General features: G+C 49.7%; 1 protein-coding gene across 2 annotated transcripts; it reads right to left on the bottom strand.

The window, feature by feature from the left end:
• On the bottom strand, positions 1-5,891 carry LOC123134133 (uncharacterized). 2 transcript variants are annotated; one of them, XR_006465522.1, is made up of 8 exons: positions 5,670-5,891; positions 5,281-5,572; positions 5,101-5,190; positions 4,950-4,982; positions 755-817; positions 475-670; positions 230-366; positions 1-137 (listed from the first exon to the last, which is right to left on the bottom strand). XR_006465522.1 is itself a non-coding variant. In XM_044553456.1 (6 exons), exons 1-6 carry the CDS (start codon positions 5,850-5,852, stop codon positions 600-602), a joined length of 732 nt encoding a protein of 243 aa, XP_044409391.1. In that variant the 5' UTR covers positions 5,853-5,891; the 3' UTR covers positions 391-599. The 2 variants fall into 2 exon arrangements, 1 of the variants encoding a protein (XP_044409391.1); XM_044553456.1 differs by lacking the exons at positions 1-137; positions 230-366 and having other exon boundaries at positions 391-670.
• Positions 5,892-17,096: the final 11,205 nt, after the last annotated feature.

Raw genomic sequence — 17,096 nt, 5'->3', positions numbered from 1 at the left:
CTATCTCCTTTTCATTGAAGGAACGAACCGCTGTCTCCATCACATCTAAATCGAAGGCCACATTGTGATTTTACTTGGCTTTGAACATTGGTCCAGACATTTTAATCAAGAATGGAATCACATGACAGAACCAAATCCTGCAGCAAAAAAACCACAATTTAACAAACAATGTTAGTAAAACAATGGATGTTTTTATTTCTTCAGACATATGTACAATTATCGGACTTACTTGTCGGTTTCAGAGCTTTCGCACAGCTGCACGGATTCATAGCATGCAAGTGACACTTCTTCGGAAACCTCATGGTGGTGCAACCCCAAGTCAAATGGAGAGAGTGCAAAGACAACAGGTTGTATAACTTGTCCCATCTTTGCAATATAGAACCACCAAATATAAGTACATAATACATCAAACATAAGAGGACCACAAGCAGTTAAATCACATGAATGCACCTAAGCCGGAGCTGAACTAATCACCTGGCATCATTAGCACATCAGGTAGAGGTGCTAGCTGGGAACCAGAAGCAAAGGCTGAACCAGAACCCATATACGTTACTGGGCTTGATCGCCTTTGTTGTGGCAGATTTACTGCAAGACGTGCACTATCCGGGTATGAATCGAATGCTGGCCCAGCTGAACTTGAGCCACTGTCTATGTTCACCACCCCTGTTTTCTATCAAACCACATCAATTATATGTCATCAACACACACAAAACTGAACAACAGAATCATTGGTATGGATGTATGTCATACATACCATCCATTGGCAGATTTGGCGTAGCAAAACCAACAGTCCTTGAAACTGGAACCCAAGCCTCTCCTGAAAGCATGCACTGAAAGGGTTCAGGCATTGTAGAAGACGAACCAATGATGCATGTTTATTATACTTCAATTAGTATCCAGCAAACCAGATCTAAAATCTGTTATATTCAAACTAGCTTGTTTTAGAATAAACTCTATCTTTGAGAGCACTATCTTTCCACACTCACCCAGACAATGGTTAACACTTTTTTGCGGGGAATCGGATCTGCTCTTCTTAGTGAGTTCACCTAACGAGCATTTCGTCGTCTCAACGCCACTTCTAGAAAAGGAACACACACACCCACCCAAAACATTTTCTTAGCTTGATCATTTTTGTTACCTGTTTGTTATCAAATCTATTAAGCATCCATAGAAATTTTATTTACAATCTAAGTTGGCTTTTACTATAATTCTATCGAATTTTCTTTTCCTCCTTTCTACCGACTAAAACATAGGTTCTTAAATGGCTATAATATAACTCAACCTATTCGCTAATCCAAGCTTTATTTTGAGGAGCATCAAATCTCCCACAGTACCATGATAGTTCATCAAATATAATTCGACAACCTTATTTTTAATGTATTAAAAAAATCCACTGCATCTACGACGCTACCAATTTCCATACCGGTAGATAATAATTAGTAAGTAGGTATTTTTATAGTGTGAAATAATATATTCATCTGTACACTGATATACCACTAGTCTTATTGAAATTACATTCGTTGCATGATTTTTTTTTTGCATGTATCAATTTCTACATGCAGATCAATTTCTACATGCAGGTGAAAAAGATAGAAAAGACATTATTATTTGAATCCATAAAGGCCATACAAAAATTTCTATTTTACAATTTAGTAAAATAAAACTCTTCTTTGGCATCTACGTCATAGGCTCATAGCACACATATAGTGTCACCGTATTGGAATAATGAAACGAAGCCTATCTGCTAATCAAAGCTACAAAATGTTCAGCATAATAACCCTCACACTAATCTGGCAGATCATCATCCATAACTTAATAAGCTGTTTTTTACTTAATTAAATAATAATAAGTATTGTACTGCATCTAGGATTCTACGAAATGCATACATTTTTTCTACATCCAGTACGGAGCACAAATACTTAAACAAAAAATAATATGTTCAACTCTAGCCAAATATACAACTAGCCTGATTGACATGTTCTTTTTTGTACGGAAACAACACTTTTTGCAACTACCATATTGATCACCTTTGAATATCATGTATACATGCACAATATCAAAACTTATCCACAGGAATACCAGTTATTAAGAAATATAAATAAGAAAACAAAAAGGCATTTGACTACATGTAGCTCATCTAAGTAAAGAATTTTTCTTAACCAAGGGGATGATTTTTTTTCTTGCATCAATAAAACCATAATCATGTCCCACTTGCTTCTATGATGCCTAACTGTTGAGTAACGTGATTGTATTAGGAAACATAGGTTAGACTAGGAAATATTCTGGCTTGCCTTGTACTCCAAGTAGATCATATACTCCTATATATATGCCCATGAGGCTCAAGCAATACATGAACAATTCCACCAATCCCTCTCTCCCTTCCTACATGGTATCTTTCGCAAGTCGATCCTAAACCCTAGCCGCCACCGCTTCCGCACCTGCGCGCCGCCCCCGGGGCGGTCGGCCTCCTTGACCGCCGCCGGGGGCCGCGCCGCCCGTACCTAGGGTTCGTCCGCCGGTCGTGTTGACCGGCTGCCCTAGAGAGTCTTTTTCCCGATCCTTTGATCCGGGTTTTCTCTCTCGCTGATCGCTTTGATCGGCGTCTACTTTTTGGTTTTTCGGTCTTTGTGATCCGGTTTGCGTCGCCCACCGCCGCCGTCGACCCCGTGCGCCTCTACTCCGACTTCGGCATCGACTACACCGGCGTCTTCACCGACCTGGCGGCCTCGCGCGTCGTCCATGCGTCTACCCGCCGGTCGCCCCGACCCGGCGGCCTCGCATCATGCGGCGGCCCTTCACCGCCGCCGTTCGCGCGACGGCCCGCCCGTCGATCTACGCCGGCCGTCACCGCCTGCTCCGACCGGGACTCCTGCATCACCCCGACCCGGCGGCCTCGAGCCATGCGGCGGCCAATCATAACCGCCCTGCCGCCCGCCGCCGCCGGCTTCATCTCGGACTCCGCCGCCACCACGCCTTCACCGAGCGGTGTCCCCGACCTCACGCGCGATCGGCTTGATCACCCGCTCGCCGCCGCTATCAGCCTCATCTACGCCGCGCGACCGACCTGGCCCGTCGGTTACGCGCGCCTTCGCAGGTCCCGTGAAGATCGTCTCCGAGTTCAGCGCGCCCCTCCGTCGATCGAGCAACGGGCTGCCGCTGCGTCGCCCCGTCGGGCCGCAGCGCCGCCGCCCCGTGGTTCTCCTCCCGGCTGCACCGACCCGCGTCACCGCTGCGTCGCCCCTTCGGGCCGTAGTGCCGCGGCCCGCGGTCTACCGCCGCCCCGAGGTCGTCCACTCCAGGCCGTCCCCGTGGCTGCACCGACCCTCGCGCCGCCGCTGCGTCGCCCTGTCGGGCCGTAGCGAGCGTGGCACGCGGTCCACGCCGCCGTCTCGAGGCCGTCCACGCGGTTGCACCACCCCGCGCTCCGCCGCTGTGCCGCCCCTTCAGGCTATAGCACCGCGGCCCGCGGTCCCTGCGACCGTCCCGAGGTCTTCCGTCGTCACCCCGACCTGCCCGCCGCCGCCGCGTCGCCCCTTCGGGCCGTAGCGCCGCGGCCCGCGGTCCACCGTCGTCACCGCGCGTCGACCTCCCGTGGTATGCGCCGCGCCGTCTCCCTTGGCGCGGGAACGCCACCGTCCACGCCGGTCTTCGTCATGCTGTCAGGGTTCTTCGCCTACGTCGAGCACCGCCGCCGCACTCCTAACCTAGTCGCCGCCGCCGCCTTCAGGCCGCCGCTGCCGCTCTTCTTTGGCCGCCGCCGCCGCTACCTTTGTAGCCGCCGCCGCCGCCCGTCCACCCCCTTTGTCTTCGTCCAGCACCAGTTCGTCGCCAGCGTCGCCGTCATCTACCCCGACCGCTTCATCTACTCCGACAACCGCGGGCGACATTGGCCCCGCGCCGATTGGCGCCGCAACCGTCGTCGAGTCCTTCTCTGCTGGCCTCTCCGACTTCTCCGACATGGCGTACAGCTCGTGCAGGTCCCTCGTCTACGCATGCCCGGTGCTGGCAACACCGATGTGTGCCGTCATCCACGACGTGTCCCCGGGCCTGGCAAGCCTGGTCGGCGCTTCGTCAACTTCGTCTTCGTCCGTCTACGCATGCCCGGTGCTGGCAACACCGACGCGTGCCTTCGTCTACGATGTGTCCCCGGGCTTGGCAAACCCGCCGCGACGCGTCGTCAACATCATCTACTTCCTGGCGCACCACTACTTCGACACCACTGCGCCCATGCTAACTCGGCGCCCCCTTGCGCCCGCGGCTCCACGGCGACTTCCTCGACACCGGCTACCCCGACTCGACATCGACCATGGCATTCTTCGCACGGCTACCTCGACCACGGCTCCACCACCCACGCTCTCGGCTACATCGACAAACGGCACAAAGGGCTACCGCCTGCTTGAGCAACCTCGTTGGTTTCCACTCCAGCCACGACTCCGCGATGCATCGACCGTTACGACCGTGGGGGGTGTCCGTCGGCTTGCCTTCGGATTCTTCTCCAGTCTCACCGTCTGCATCGCTACCGTTGTGACTGCGGGGGGATGTTGAGTAACGTGATTGTATTAGGAAACATAGGTTAGACTAGGAAATATTCTGGCTTGCCTTGTACTCCAAGTAGATCATGTACTCCTATATATATGCCCATGAGGCTCAAACAATACATGAACAATTCCACCAATCCCTCTCTCCCTTCCTACACTAACAAAACATCATATTTCACAATCATTACGGATAAATTTATATTTATATGAAATTCATTTATTCATGCTTAACAAAAAAATCATTTTTCCACAGACACCATTATGGGAAGCTAAGTATGGATAACTACATTAACATTTGAACCCAAAAAGCTCATGTGGATAAATATTATATAGTTTAACGATACAATTTGAATTCTCAATTTGAAGCTACTTGAAGAAGTAAATTTACAAACAATTTGTAGTTATGCTCACCTTTCCCCTTGTTGTCACGCATTGCCCGCGCCCCTGTACGCAGTTATTTTCATCAGACGAAAAGACACTTCAAATGTGCAAACTATTGTTTTGGTGCAGAACATTTACATGTGTAGGTTTGATTTATGAGTACAGTTTAGCAATTATTTACCAGAGTAACGCGTTCCATGGTAGTTGTAGTTGTACAAGTTAGGATCCTCAACTTCAAATGTACGCTCTATCCCTAATAGAGCCTTCTCAACTGCAAAACATCATCAAGTACTATAGCATCAGCCTTAGAACCATGGTTGTACAAGTTTTTATCTTGATTTAGAAATGCAATGTCACGCACCAGACAAATCAAACATCTTCTGCTCCAGACCATAGAACCATGGTTGTCCGGCACCAGCCGGCTGGAATGCATCCCGCAAACCATCGTACAGAGCCTGAATGAGCTCACCTGTGAGCATATGCATGCGCCTGCGGTTGCCCTCAGCTATGACTGCGTCCATTTGAGAACGCAGACTTCTGCTACGCATCTCAGAAGATTCCAGTTCCTTGCCGAGGGTCATCAACTTTGAGTCAGTCTCGGCATCAATCCTTGCCATCTCCTTCTGCAGCACTCTCTCAGCTATACCACTAATCTGTCAAACACATAACATTAACAGTTAAACCAAGCTTTTAGATTTCATGCAGAACATTTTGTGCCTAAACAATGTAACTAGAGGCACTGATAGTTACCATATTTTTGAAAGCATCCATATCCAGAGCTGGTGGTCCACCCACCCCCTCCGGTACTTGCAGCGTCGCTGTCATGATCAGCATCAGAGCTGTGCATCTCAGTTGGTACCGTGCCATCCCCACCACCAGCGCCCATGCTGCTATCCGAATATTCTTGCTCCTGTGCACGAATGGTAGCTTCATCAGTTACACCTCAGAATTTTCCCATTTATAGGAACTATGAATTAATTCATGCATGTACACGCCCTCACCCGAAGCCCACAACAAATCTCAGGTGGTGCATAACGCCTGATGATTCTTTTTAGTCTGGACTGTCCGTAAGCAGCGATCCACGGTTCTGCTAGGGTGGCGATCTCGCTCGGCAAGTACTCGCAAGACTCGCAAAACAGGATCTGCTATGTGATTCAAGCAAAGCTCAGTAGCCTCCCAAACAAACCCATGAAAATTACTATGTTCTTTCTGGTAGACGCTAGTATTGCCTGTGGAATTAGCATGCATCCTTCAAGGACGATTCTTGCGTGGCCACGCTCGAGGCTGCGGCGCGCACGTCTAGTCCCATGCCTGAGACTCTCTACGATGTACTCGGTGACATCATACATGTCTATTTCATCCGGGTACTGTACCATGTACGAAATCTCGTCCGCTACCTTTGCATATGGATCTTGTGGAGCTAGAAATGTTGAGAAAGCTAGCATGGTATATGCGACTTTAATTTTCCTCCTAACTGCGGGAGTGAGTTCTTCTCTTCTTGCATTTTGAAGAATCTTCTTCAAACGTAAAATTGAAATCGACGCACACTTTGCATAATCATTCCCAAGCAGCTCGTGCACTGTCTCAAGCACCTCTAGCCTATTACGCAAACACATCCTACACAAAACACGAGTCTGACCACCACCTCCAACTAGACCAATAATTCTACGTACTTCTCATGCGTTTACATCCCTAAAACGACGATCACCAAGATCCAATCTCATAGTAACTGGATCGATCTTCGAGAGCAACGACAAGTAGAAGACACGGTCTGTGTTTCCACCCGGTTTTAGCGCCAGGAGGGCAGCCATGCCACCCTCCCCCAATCTCCACTAGTGGAGCATCCCAGTTGCACTGAGCTCGTAGAAGATGTACAAGGGAGTAGGATGTCATTACCCTTCCTCGATGCGGAGGGAGAGTGTCAGCCGCCGGCATGGCTTTATCCACCGCCGGCGCCTCGACGTGGACGAAGTCGTCGGCCATGTCGTCGTCAACCACACCACCACCTCCCCCACCAGACGAACGATCTCGTGGAGCGGAGACCCACCTCCTCGCCGCGTCCATGGCCGGGCCAAAGAAGTTTCTCCTCATCTCCAACTACAAGCTAGCTACCTTGCACTCTCTGCTTAGCAGCGAGTAGCAAGTTTGTATGAACTGCAGAGTGGCATATGGCTTGAAGAAGGCAGCTGGTGGTAATAAGAGAGGAGGGAGAAAGAGGAGGCCGGGGTGGAGCGGGATTAATGGAGGACAGCACCATGCTGCTCCTCCCTCTGGCAGCTCATGCGTATTGATAGCTAGCTAGATTGCAGCAGGATCTCTCTCAGCCACCACTCCGCCCCATGCACAGTCCCCCATTGCTTCCCACCCACGACAACCCATGTTTATTGCCGCTGCCATATCTCATGCAACGGTACAGCAGGCAGTGGCTTTTGCTTCGGCCGTGTCCATATCCGCAGACAAAAAGACATGTCGCGCACAAACAAACAGTGAACGAACACTCCGACTATGCTGGGTAAAAATATCGTGTCCCTTGTCTCCTGTTACCATCCGACTAGACGCACAGTTCGGGGCCCCCTACCCGAGATCCGCCGGTTTTGACACCAACAATAACCCTTCACCAAATGATTTGCACTTTCACTTCGCCGTGTGCTTGTCATTTTTGCACAGAACACACCCATGAAGTACGGTTTCGCCCATTTATGCCTAACCTCATATATTTGTGTTAGGAATGGATGTTTTTGCAAACCGTACTTTGCTAACATTTCAGCCCACCCATTCTCAAATTCCTCTTTAGTTAAGACATGATGCACCAACATTTGGAAGTCTTTCTTGAACTCCGATTTCTTTTCATAAAGGACACCCAAGCTTACTTTTGCCTTCTTTAACACATGCCACTTGCACCAATGGTGAGTTGTATTCGGTAGTTCATCAATGATAGCCAGCTCCATTGCGCGGCCTGGTCAGAAACATTATGATAATTGTTGTTGCTAGAATTATAACAAGAACATACAATGCGTTTTTTCCAAATGTTCTTAAAAATTAATATACACTAGTTAAAATTGTAAATGGTGGTTTGCCGCCAACCATCCGCACAAATTCCTTGAACACCCATTTGAAACTTTCCACCGTCTCGTCCCTCATTAATACTCCACCAAAAATAATGCTTTGGAAATGGTTGTTCACACCAACAAACAAACCAAATGGCATGTCATATAGGTTAGTTCTATAGGTTGTGTCAAATGTAATTGCTTCCCCAAAATATCTGTACTGGTCTATCCCACGTCCAGGAAACCACATTAGTGTCTTAACCCTAGACTCTTCGTCTACCTGGATGTTGTATGTAAAATGAGGATCAACAGCTTTCAGGTCATGTAGCAAGGTTACCGTTTTGGTTGCATCATGATCAAACTAGTCTCTGCTAAGCTTACCACATAGTGTCCTTAGCGATCTTATGGTAAACGGTACATTTTCCAACGTACCAAAGAAGCTACCAACAATACTGTAAACTTTGCTAAGGCTTACATTGTTCTCTCGTAACTGCTTCACCAAGTCTTTTGTGTGTATGTCAATGTACTGGTGCGATTTCCAATGCAGCTTTTACCCGCACGTAATAGATAGAGGGTGGTTATGCTGGCTTTGGTGCTCGCTGATATACCATCCATTGTCAGCAGAACGCAGCAGACGTATTTTTGAAGGAAATATGCCCTAGAGGCAATAATAAAGTTATTATTTATTTCTTTATATCATGATAAATGTTTATTATTCATGCTAGAATTGTATTAACCGGAAACATGATACATGTGTGAATACATAGACAAACATAATGTCACTAGTATGCCTCTACTAGACTAGCTCATTAATCAAAGATGGTTATGTTTCCTAACCATAGACATGAGTTGTCATTTGATTAACGGGATCACATCATTAGTAGAATGATGTGATTGACATGACCCATTCTGTTAGCTTAGCACTTGATCGTTTAGTATGTTGCTATTGCTTTCTTCATGACTTATACATGTTCCTGCAACTATGAGATTATGCAACTCCCGTTTATCGGAGGAACACTTTGTGTGCTACCAAACGTCACAACGTAACTGGGTGATTATAAAGGAGCTCTACAGGTGTCTCCAAAGGTACATGTTGAGTTGGCGTATTTCAAGATTAGGTTTTGTCACTCTGATTGTCGGAGAGGTATCTCTAGGCCCTCTCGGTAATGCACATCACTATAAGCCTTGCAAGCAATGTAACTAATGAGTTAGTTACGGAATGATGCATTACATAACGAGTAAAGAGACTTGCAGGTAACGAGATTGAACTAGGTATTGAGATACCGACGATCGAATCTCGGGCAAGTAACATACCGATGACAAAGGGAACAACGTATGTTGTTATGCGGTTTGACCGATAAAGATCTTCGTAGAATATATAGGAGCCAATATGAGCATCTAGGTTCCGCTATTGGTTATTGACCGGAAACGTGTCTCGGTCATGTCTACATAGTTCTCGAACCCGTAGGGTCCGCACGCTTAAGGTTTCGATGACAGTTATATTATGAGTTTATGAGTTTTGATGTACCGAAGGTTGTTTGGAGTCCCGGATGTGATCACGGACATGACGAGGAGTCTCGAAATGGTCGAGACATAAAGATCGATATATTGGACGACTATATTTGGACACTTGAAAGGTTCCGGGTGAGATTGGGACAATACCGGAGCTCCGGGAGGTTATCGGAACCCCCGGGAGGTATATGGGCCTTATTGGGCCTTAGTGGAAAGGAGGGGAAAGGAGCAAGGGAGCCCCCCCAAGCCCAATCCGAATTGGGAGGGGGGCCGGCCCCCCTTTCCTTCCTCCCTCCTTCCTCTTCCTTCCCTCTCCCTCTCCTAATAGGAAAGGGGGGAGTCCTACTCCTGGTGGGAGTTGGACTCTGATGGGGTTATGTACCTAGGGTAGGGTCATGGACCTGATCCAAGTAACTTACCCCAGGACATCCTTAGAAGAGGTCGCCTTCCAGTCGACCAACGAGGATTCACTCGACTGGCCTGAAGGACTCGACCACGAAGACTCACTCGACCACCAGGAGGTCAAGAGGCACTCTGCACTGCAACGGCCTGTAATCAAGTAGACTTTATGATAGTAAAGGCACTTTATGTGGGGCGTTACCAGTAACGCCCCAGACTTAACTCACCTTAAACCCTCTCCTACGTGGGCTGGCTGGGGTCCTGGCGCACTCTATATAAGCCGCCCCCCTCCACAGGCAGAAGGGTTCGACACCTTGTAGTTCATATACTCATAATCCACTCGACCGCCTCCGGGCTCCGAGACGTAGGGCTATTACTTCTTCCGAGAAGGGCCTGAACTCGTACATCCCTTGTGTTTACAACCTCTCCATAGCTAGGACCTTGCCTCTCCATACCTACCCCCACTCTACTGTCAGGCTTAGAACCACGACAGTTGGCGCCCACCGTGGGGCAGGTGTTTTAGCGATTTTGTGGAGAAGTTGCGATTCTTCCGAGTACTTTCATCATGGTGTCTGCTGGAGTTTTGGTCGAGGGTCAAGAGATCCGTCTCGGCACTCTCACCTTCATCGCCGACGACTCCGCATGGCTCCAGGAGGCTCCACTCGACGTAGAAGCGCTCCCCGTCCGCGGTGCGACGCATTTTCGCGCATGTGTCCGCGGCATTCTGCTGCGGCAACCGTCGACCCAGTATCGGTCGGCTCCTTTATCGTCCACCCTCCCGGTCTCCCGCCAGCGCAAGCGCTCGGGCCGGTCGAGGCTTCAGCGATGGGTGAGGCACGCGGTGGCTCGCCAATCAGCCACCACCCAAGTCGCGGCAATCGAGCCCGACGAATATCCCTACGGCTTGTTCAACCCGTCGACTGGCTCCGTAGAGACTGCATCCGAGTGCGGTAGCAGTGATCCAGTGGCGGAAATCTTGATGGTCGACGGGCCCCACAGTCCTCCTGGCTTCGCCCGTGGTGGTGGAGCAGGTGACGGCGGCGACCCTACGCGAGGCTACGAAGAGTACCAACCCGAGCCACTCGACTCTCTGCAAAGAGAGGAACTTCGCCGCAGGAACGAGGATCCCCTGCGTATTCCCATCGCAGGAGAAACCCCCGAGGCTCGTGCCTTGGAGGAGGCGCGTCTGGCCAATTTGGCCGAGCGCACTCGACTGGAGAACCTTCAGCGAGCACTCGACGAGCGCGCGCGGCAACGAGTTCCCGACACCAGTCGACGTCAATTCTTCCCGCCGACTCAGGTATATAGAACCCCAATTCAGAATTTAGCAGCTGCGACCCGTATAGCAGAGTCCATCCAGCCTTCGCAGTCGGAAGCTGGCAGAGGTTTGCTGCAGATCAGGGATCTGCTTCGAGCAGCAGGAGATCAGAATTCAGCCGTGTCTCAGTCGCGCAACAGAATTCACAGTCGATCCGTCAGTGTGAATACGGTTCAGTCGGCTCATAGCCCCAGATCGCCTCCGCGGCGTGAAGGGCGCGAGAATCGACGAGATCAATATGGCGACAGACTCGACCGAGATGATAGGCGTCGAGTGCCCTATTCCCCTCCGAGGGGTGGGTCTTACGCTCCTCGGCAGCCAGATGATAGGCGTCAGTACAGTACAGGGCGTAGGGTTCCAGTCGACCCCAGAGAACCAGGCTTCGACGCGCGATCCATTATCGTGCAAGGGTTGGTCGACCGGAACAGAGCCCATCGAGGTGCATTCGACAGAGATGTACCCACAAGCAGTCGAATGCATGTTTCTGGTCCTGAATGTTTCAGCAGAGCTATCAGAGCCGCAGTTATCCCTCCCAATTTCAGGTTGGCAACAGGAGTCAGCAAGTTCACTAGTGAGTCTAAGCCTGAAACTTGGCTTGAAGACTACCGAGTGGCAGTTCAGATTGGTGGTGGGAACGACGAGGTGGCCATGAAGCATTTACCCCTCATGTTGGAAGGTTCTGCCAGGGCATGGTTGACTCAGTTACCTCCTAGCAGCATTTACACTTGGAAAGATCTGTCCCGAGTGTTCGTCAGAATGTTTGAAGGGACTTGCAAGCGACCAGCTGGATTGACAGAGTTGCAAGTCTGCGTGCAGAAAACTAATGAGACTCTCAGAGAGTATATTCAGAGGTGGATCACTTTGCACCACATTGTGGAGAATGTGTCTGATCATCAGGCAGTCTGCGCCTTCAAAGATGGTGTCAAGAACAGAGAACTGAGTTTGAAGTTTGGTCGAACCGGTGACATGACCTTGAGTCGGATGATGGAGATTGCTACTAAATACGCCAACGGTGAAGAAGAAGACCGACTCCGAAGCGGCAATCACAAGCCAAGTCAGTCGGAAAAAGGAAACACCAGTCGGAAACAGAAGCGGAAGGCTGAACCGGCAGCTCCTGGAGAGGCTCTGGCCGTGACTCAAGGAAAGTTTAAGGGGAAACCAAAAGGATCCTGGAACCCCAAGAAGGTAAAGGATAAAGAAGGGAACGACGTGTTGGATATGCCATGTCACATTCACACGAAGAAAGACGAAGAGGGGAATATCATTTACCCAAAGCACACCACTCGCCAATGTCGACTCCTGATCCAGCAGTTTCAGGGAAAACAGTCTAAGGACAAGGAGAAGGAGTCGGACAAGGCCGAAGACAAGGAGGACAGTGAGGGAGGATATCCGCATATCAACTCCACTCTGATGATGTTTGCAGATGTGGAAAGCAGAAGTCGACTGAAAGTGATTAACCGAGAGGTGAACATGGTTGCCCCAGCAAAAGCAAATTATCTGAAGTGGTCTCAAACACCCATCACATTCGACCAATCTGATCACCCGACTTATATTGCCACCCCTAGGAGGCAAGCTTTGGTGGTCGATCCAGTTGTCGAAGGCACTCGACTGACAAAAGTGCTGATGGATGGTGGAAGTGGACTGAACTTGTTGTATGCAGACACATTGAAAGGTATGGGCATTCCGATGTCTCGACTGAGCACTAGTAACATGAGCTTCCATGGAGTTATACCAGGGAAGAAGGCCGAGTCACTCGGCCTTTGGACGTGGTGTTTGGTGATTCGAAGCATTTTCGCAAAGAAAAGTTGACGTTTGAGGTCGTGGATTTTCAGAGTGCATATCATGCCATTTTGGGGAGACCAGCCTATGCACGGTTCATGGCTCGACCATGTTACGTGTACCTCAAATTGAAGATGCCCGGCCCCAAAGGAGTGATCACTGTCACCGGTGATAGGAAAAAGGCAGAAGAGTGCTTTTAGAAGGGCTCCAAGATTGCCGATTCCCAAGTGACAGCGGTCGAGTTCGAGGAGTACAAGCAAAACGCAGATCCGAGTGATTTGCTGCGATCAAAGAAACCCGCCACAGAGTCTGCATTCCAGTCGTCTGGGGAGACGAAGCCTGTTCATATTCACCCGACTGACCCCGATGCAGCTCCGACCCGCATCTCCACAACACTCGACCCAAAATAGGAAGAAGCGCTCATCCAGTTCCTCCGTGAGAACTGGGACATTTTTGCATGGAAGCCCGCTGACATGCCAGGTGTTCCCAGGGGACTGGCTGAGCATCGCCTAAGAGTCGACTCATCTGCCAAACCAGTCAAAGAGCATCTTCGGCGGTCCGCCGTCCAGAAGAGAAAAGCCATTGGTGAAGAAGTGGCTCGACTGTTGGCTGTAGGATTTATCCGAGAGATATACCACTCCGAGTGGCTCGCTAATGTCGTCATGGTTCCTAAGAAGGACAAGTCGCTCCGAATGTGCATTGATTTCAAGCACATCAACCGGGCCTGCCCGAAAGATCATTTTCCTCTCCCTCGCATAGATCAAATTGTTGACTCGACCGCGGGATGTGAGAGGCTATCTTTTTTAGATGCCTACTCCGGGTACCACCAGATCCGTCTGTACGGACCCGACGAGGTAAAAACAGCTTTCATCACTCCGTTCGGGTGCTTCTGCTATATCACCATGCCATTCGGCCTCAAGAATGCCGGGGCCACATTCATGCGAATGATTCAAAAGTGTCTACTCACTCAAATCAGTCGGAATGTGGAAGCCTATATGGATGATATTGTTGTCAAGTCACGAAAAGGTTCCGACCTGCTCGCTGACCTCGCCGAAACATTTGCCAACCTCAGAAGGTATGATATGAGGCTCAATCCATCAAAGTGCACATTTGGAGTTCCTGGTGGCAAGTTACTCGGTTTTCTCGTTTCCGAACGGGGAATCGACGCTAACCCAGAGAAGATTGGCACCATTCTCCGAATGAAACGCCCTGTGCGAGTGCACGATGTCCAGAAGCTTACTGGATGCTTGGCCGCATTAAGTCGATTCATCTCACGACTCGGTGAAAAGGCATTGCCTCTTTACCGACTGATGAAGAAGGCAGACAAGTTCGAGTGGACTCCAGAAGCTGATGCAGCGTTTGCCGAGCTAAAAGCTCTGCTCTCCACCCAGCCGGTGCTTGCTGCTCCAATCAGCAAAGAGCCTCTGTTGCTCTACATCGCAGCCACAGGACAAGTCGTCAGTACTGTGCTAACGGTCGAGCGGGAAGAAGAAGGAAAAGCTCTCAAAGTTCAGCGCCCAGTATATTATTTGTCTGAAGTCTTGACTCCATCTAAGCAAAGATATCCTCATTATTAGAAGCTTGTGTATGGAATATACATGACCACAAAGAAGGTTGCTCATTATTTCTCTGACCATTCCATCACAGTCGTCAGCGACGCTCCACTATCAGAGATTTTGCACAACAGAGATGCAACTGGTCGAGTGGCCAAATGGGTGATTGAACTTCTTCCCCTTGATATCAAGTTTGAGGCAAAGAAAGCCATCAAGTCCCAGGCAATAGCAGATTTCCTCGCCGAGTGGATTGAACAGCAGCAGCCGACTGAAGTTCACTCGGAGCATTGGACCATGTTCTTTGATGGCTCTAAGATGTTGAATGGTTCCGGTGCTGGGGTTGTCCTGGTTTCCCCTAGAGGAGATAAGCTCAGATATGTGCTCCAGATTCACTTTGATTCCTCCAACAATGAGGCAGAATATGAGGCCCTCTTATATGGGTTGCGCATGGCCATTTCACTCGGCGTCCGTCGCCTAATGGTCTATGGCGACTCGGATTTAGTGGTCAATCAGGTGATGAAAGAGTGGGACGTGAGAAGCCCAGCCATGACTGGATACTGCAGTGCAGTGAGGAAGCTGGAAAAGAAGTTCGAGGGGTTGGAGCTCCATCATATACCCCGACTGAAAAATCAAGCAGCTGATGATCTAGCAAAGATAGGTTCCAAGAGAGAAGCCATTCCGAGTGGTGTGTTCTTGGAGCATATACACACTCCGTCAGTCAAAGAAGATCCTTTCACCGAAGAAACTCCGCAGCCCAAGAGTGCCACAGATCCGACTGAAGTTGAAGTCCCAGCGGTGGTCGACTTGATCATGGAGGTTTTGGTGGTCATTCCCGACTGGACGATTCCGTATGTTGCATATATCTTGAGGAAAGAGCTTCCGGAGGATGAGGAAGAGGCTCGACAGATCGTCCGTCGATCTAAGGCCTTTACCGTAATCAAAGGACAATTATACAGAGAAAGCGCGACTGGAGTCGGTCAGAAGTGCATAACGCCTGAAGAAGGTCGACTCATCCTCAATGATATTCACTCGGGAACCTGTGGTCATCATGCGTCCTCTCGGACCATCGTGGCCAAAGCATACCGAGCCGGATTTTACTGGCCAAAGGCGAATGAGATGGCAAAAGAGATAGTGGATAAGTGCGAGGGATGTCAATTCTACTCGAATATGTCACACAAGCCTGCGTCGGCTCTGAAGACCATCCCACTCGTCTGGCCTTTCGCAGTATGGGGATTGGACATGGTCGGCCCCTTAAGAACAGGACGAAGTGGCTTCATGCATGTACTGGTGGCAGTCGACAAATTCACCAAGTGGATCGAGGCTAAACCAATCAAGAGCCTTGACACCGGTACTGCTGTTAGCTTCATCAGGGAACTAATATTCAGATATGGAGTCCCGCACAGCATCATTACGGATAATGGCTCGAACTTTGACTCAGAGGAATTCAGAGCTTTCTGCGACTCTCAGGGCACACGGGTCGACTACGCATCAGTCGCCCATCCGCAGTCGAATGGACAAGCAGAGCGAGCTAATGGACTGATTCTTAAGGGATTGAAGCCTCGACTGATGCGTGATCTCAAACACGCAGCTGGAGCTTGGGTCGACGAACTTCCCTCAGTACTTTGGGGACTGCGGACCACACCCAATCGGTCGACCGGAAGAACTCCATTCTTCTTGGTCTACGGAGCTGAAGCAGTCTTGCCGAGTGATCTTCTCCATAATGCTCCCCGAGTTGAAATCTACAACGAAGCAGAAGCTGAACAAGCGCGGCAGGACGCAGTCGACCTTTTAGAGGAAGAAAGTGAGATGGCTCTGATCTGGTCGACCATCTACCAACAAGATTTGCGCCGTTTCCACGCCAGAAATGTGAGAGGTCGAGCCTTCCAGGAAGGGGATTTGGTTCTCCGAGTGGATCAGCACAAACCACACAAGCTTGCTCCTTCTTGGGAAGGCCCCTTCATCGTCACCAAGGTCCTCCACAACGGGGCGTACCGTCTTTACAACGTTGAGCATAATATCGACGAGCCCCGAGCTTGGAACGCGGAGCTACTCCGCCCATTTTACACTTAAGTTTTATCACTCAGATGAGTTGCGATAAAGTACTTCTGTAGTTCATGGACCTCAAAATAATAGTGTCATAGTTCCTCCATAATATCTGTCACTTTTTATTTTTTGTCCAATGAAATTCCCCTCAGTGGGTGACTTAGCTGCGAATCCGTTTCGCCTAAGTTTGTAAAAATCCTACCGAGTGGTGAGCCAGACTCCCACTCGGAGGCTTAGCTGCGAATCCGTTTCGCCTAAGTTATCAAAATCCTACCGAGTGGTAAGCCAGCCTTCCACTCAGAGGCTTAGCTGCGGCCCTGTGCTCGCCTAAGTTATCAAAATCCTACCGAGTGAGGAGCAACCCTTCCACTCGGGGGCTTAGCTGCAGTCCAAGGACTCGCCTAAGTTTATCAAAATCCTACCGAGTGGTAAGCCAGCCTTCCACTCGGGGGCTTAGCTGCAGTGCAAGCACTCGCCTAAGTTTATCAAAATCCTACCGAGTGTAGAGCAACCCTCTCACTCGGGG

This window comes from Triticum aestivum, chromosome 6B (genome assembly GCF_018294505.1).
Source record: "Triticum aestivum cultivar Chinese Spring chromosome 6B, IWGSC CS RefSeq v2.1, whole genome shotgun sequence".
Taxonomy (NCBI): domain Eukaryota; kingdom Viridiplantae; phylum Streptophyta; class Magnoliopsida; order Poales; family Poaceae; genus Triticum; species Triticum aestivum.
This window is presented reverse-complemented; position numbering and strand designations above follow the sequence as displayed.

What these genes read in the sequence shown, in the direction of transcription:
- LOC123134133 (XM_044553456.1), bottom strand. Translation starts at nt 5,852, where the DNA reads ATGAAGCTACCATTCGTGCACAGGAGCAAGAATATTCGGATAGCAGCA. An exon ending in GAAGATGTTTGATTTGTCTG is followed by an intron (nt 5,191 to 5,280) that starts GTGCGTGACATT and finishes GATGTTTTGCAG; the next exon opens with TTGAGAAGGCTCTATTAGGG. An exon ending in GCGTGACAACAAGGGGAAAG is followed by an intron (nt 818 to 4,949) that starts GTGAGCATAACT and finishes GCATGCTTTCAG; the next exon opens with GAGAGGCTTGGGTTCCAGTT.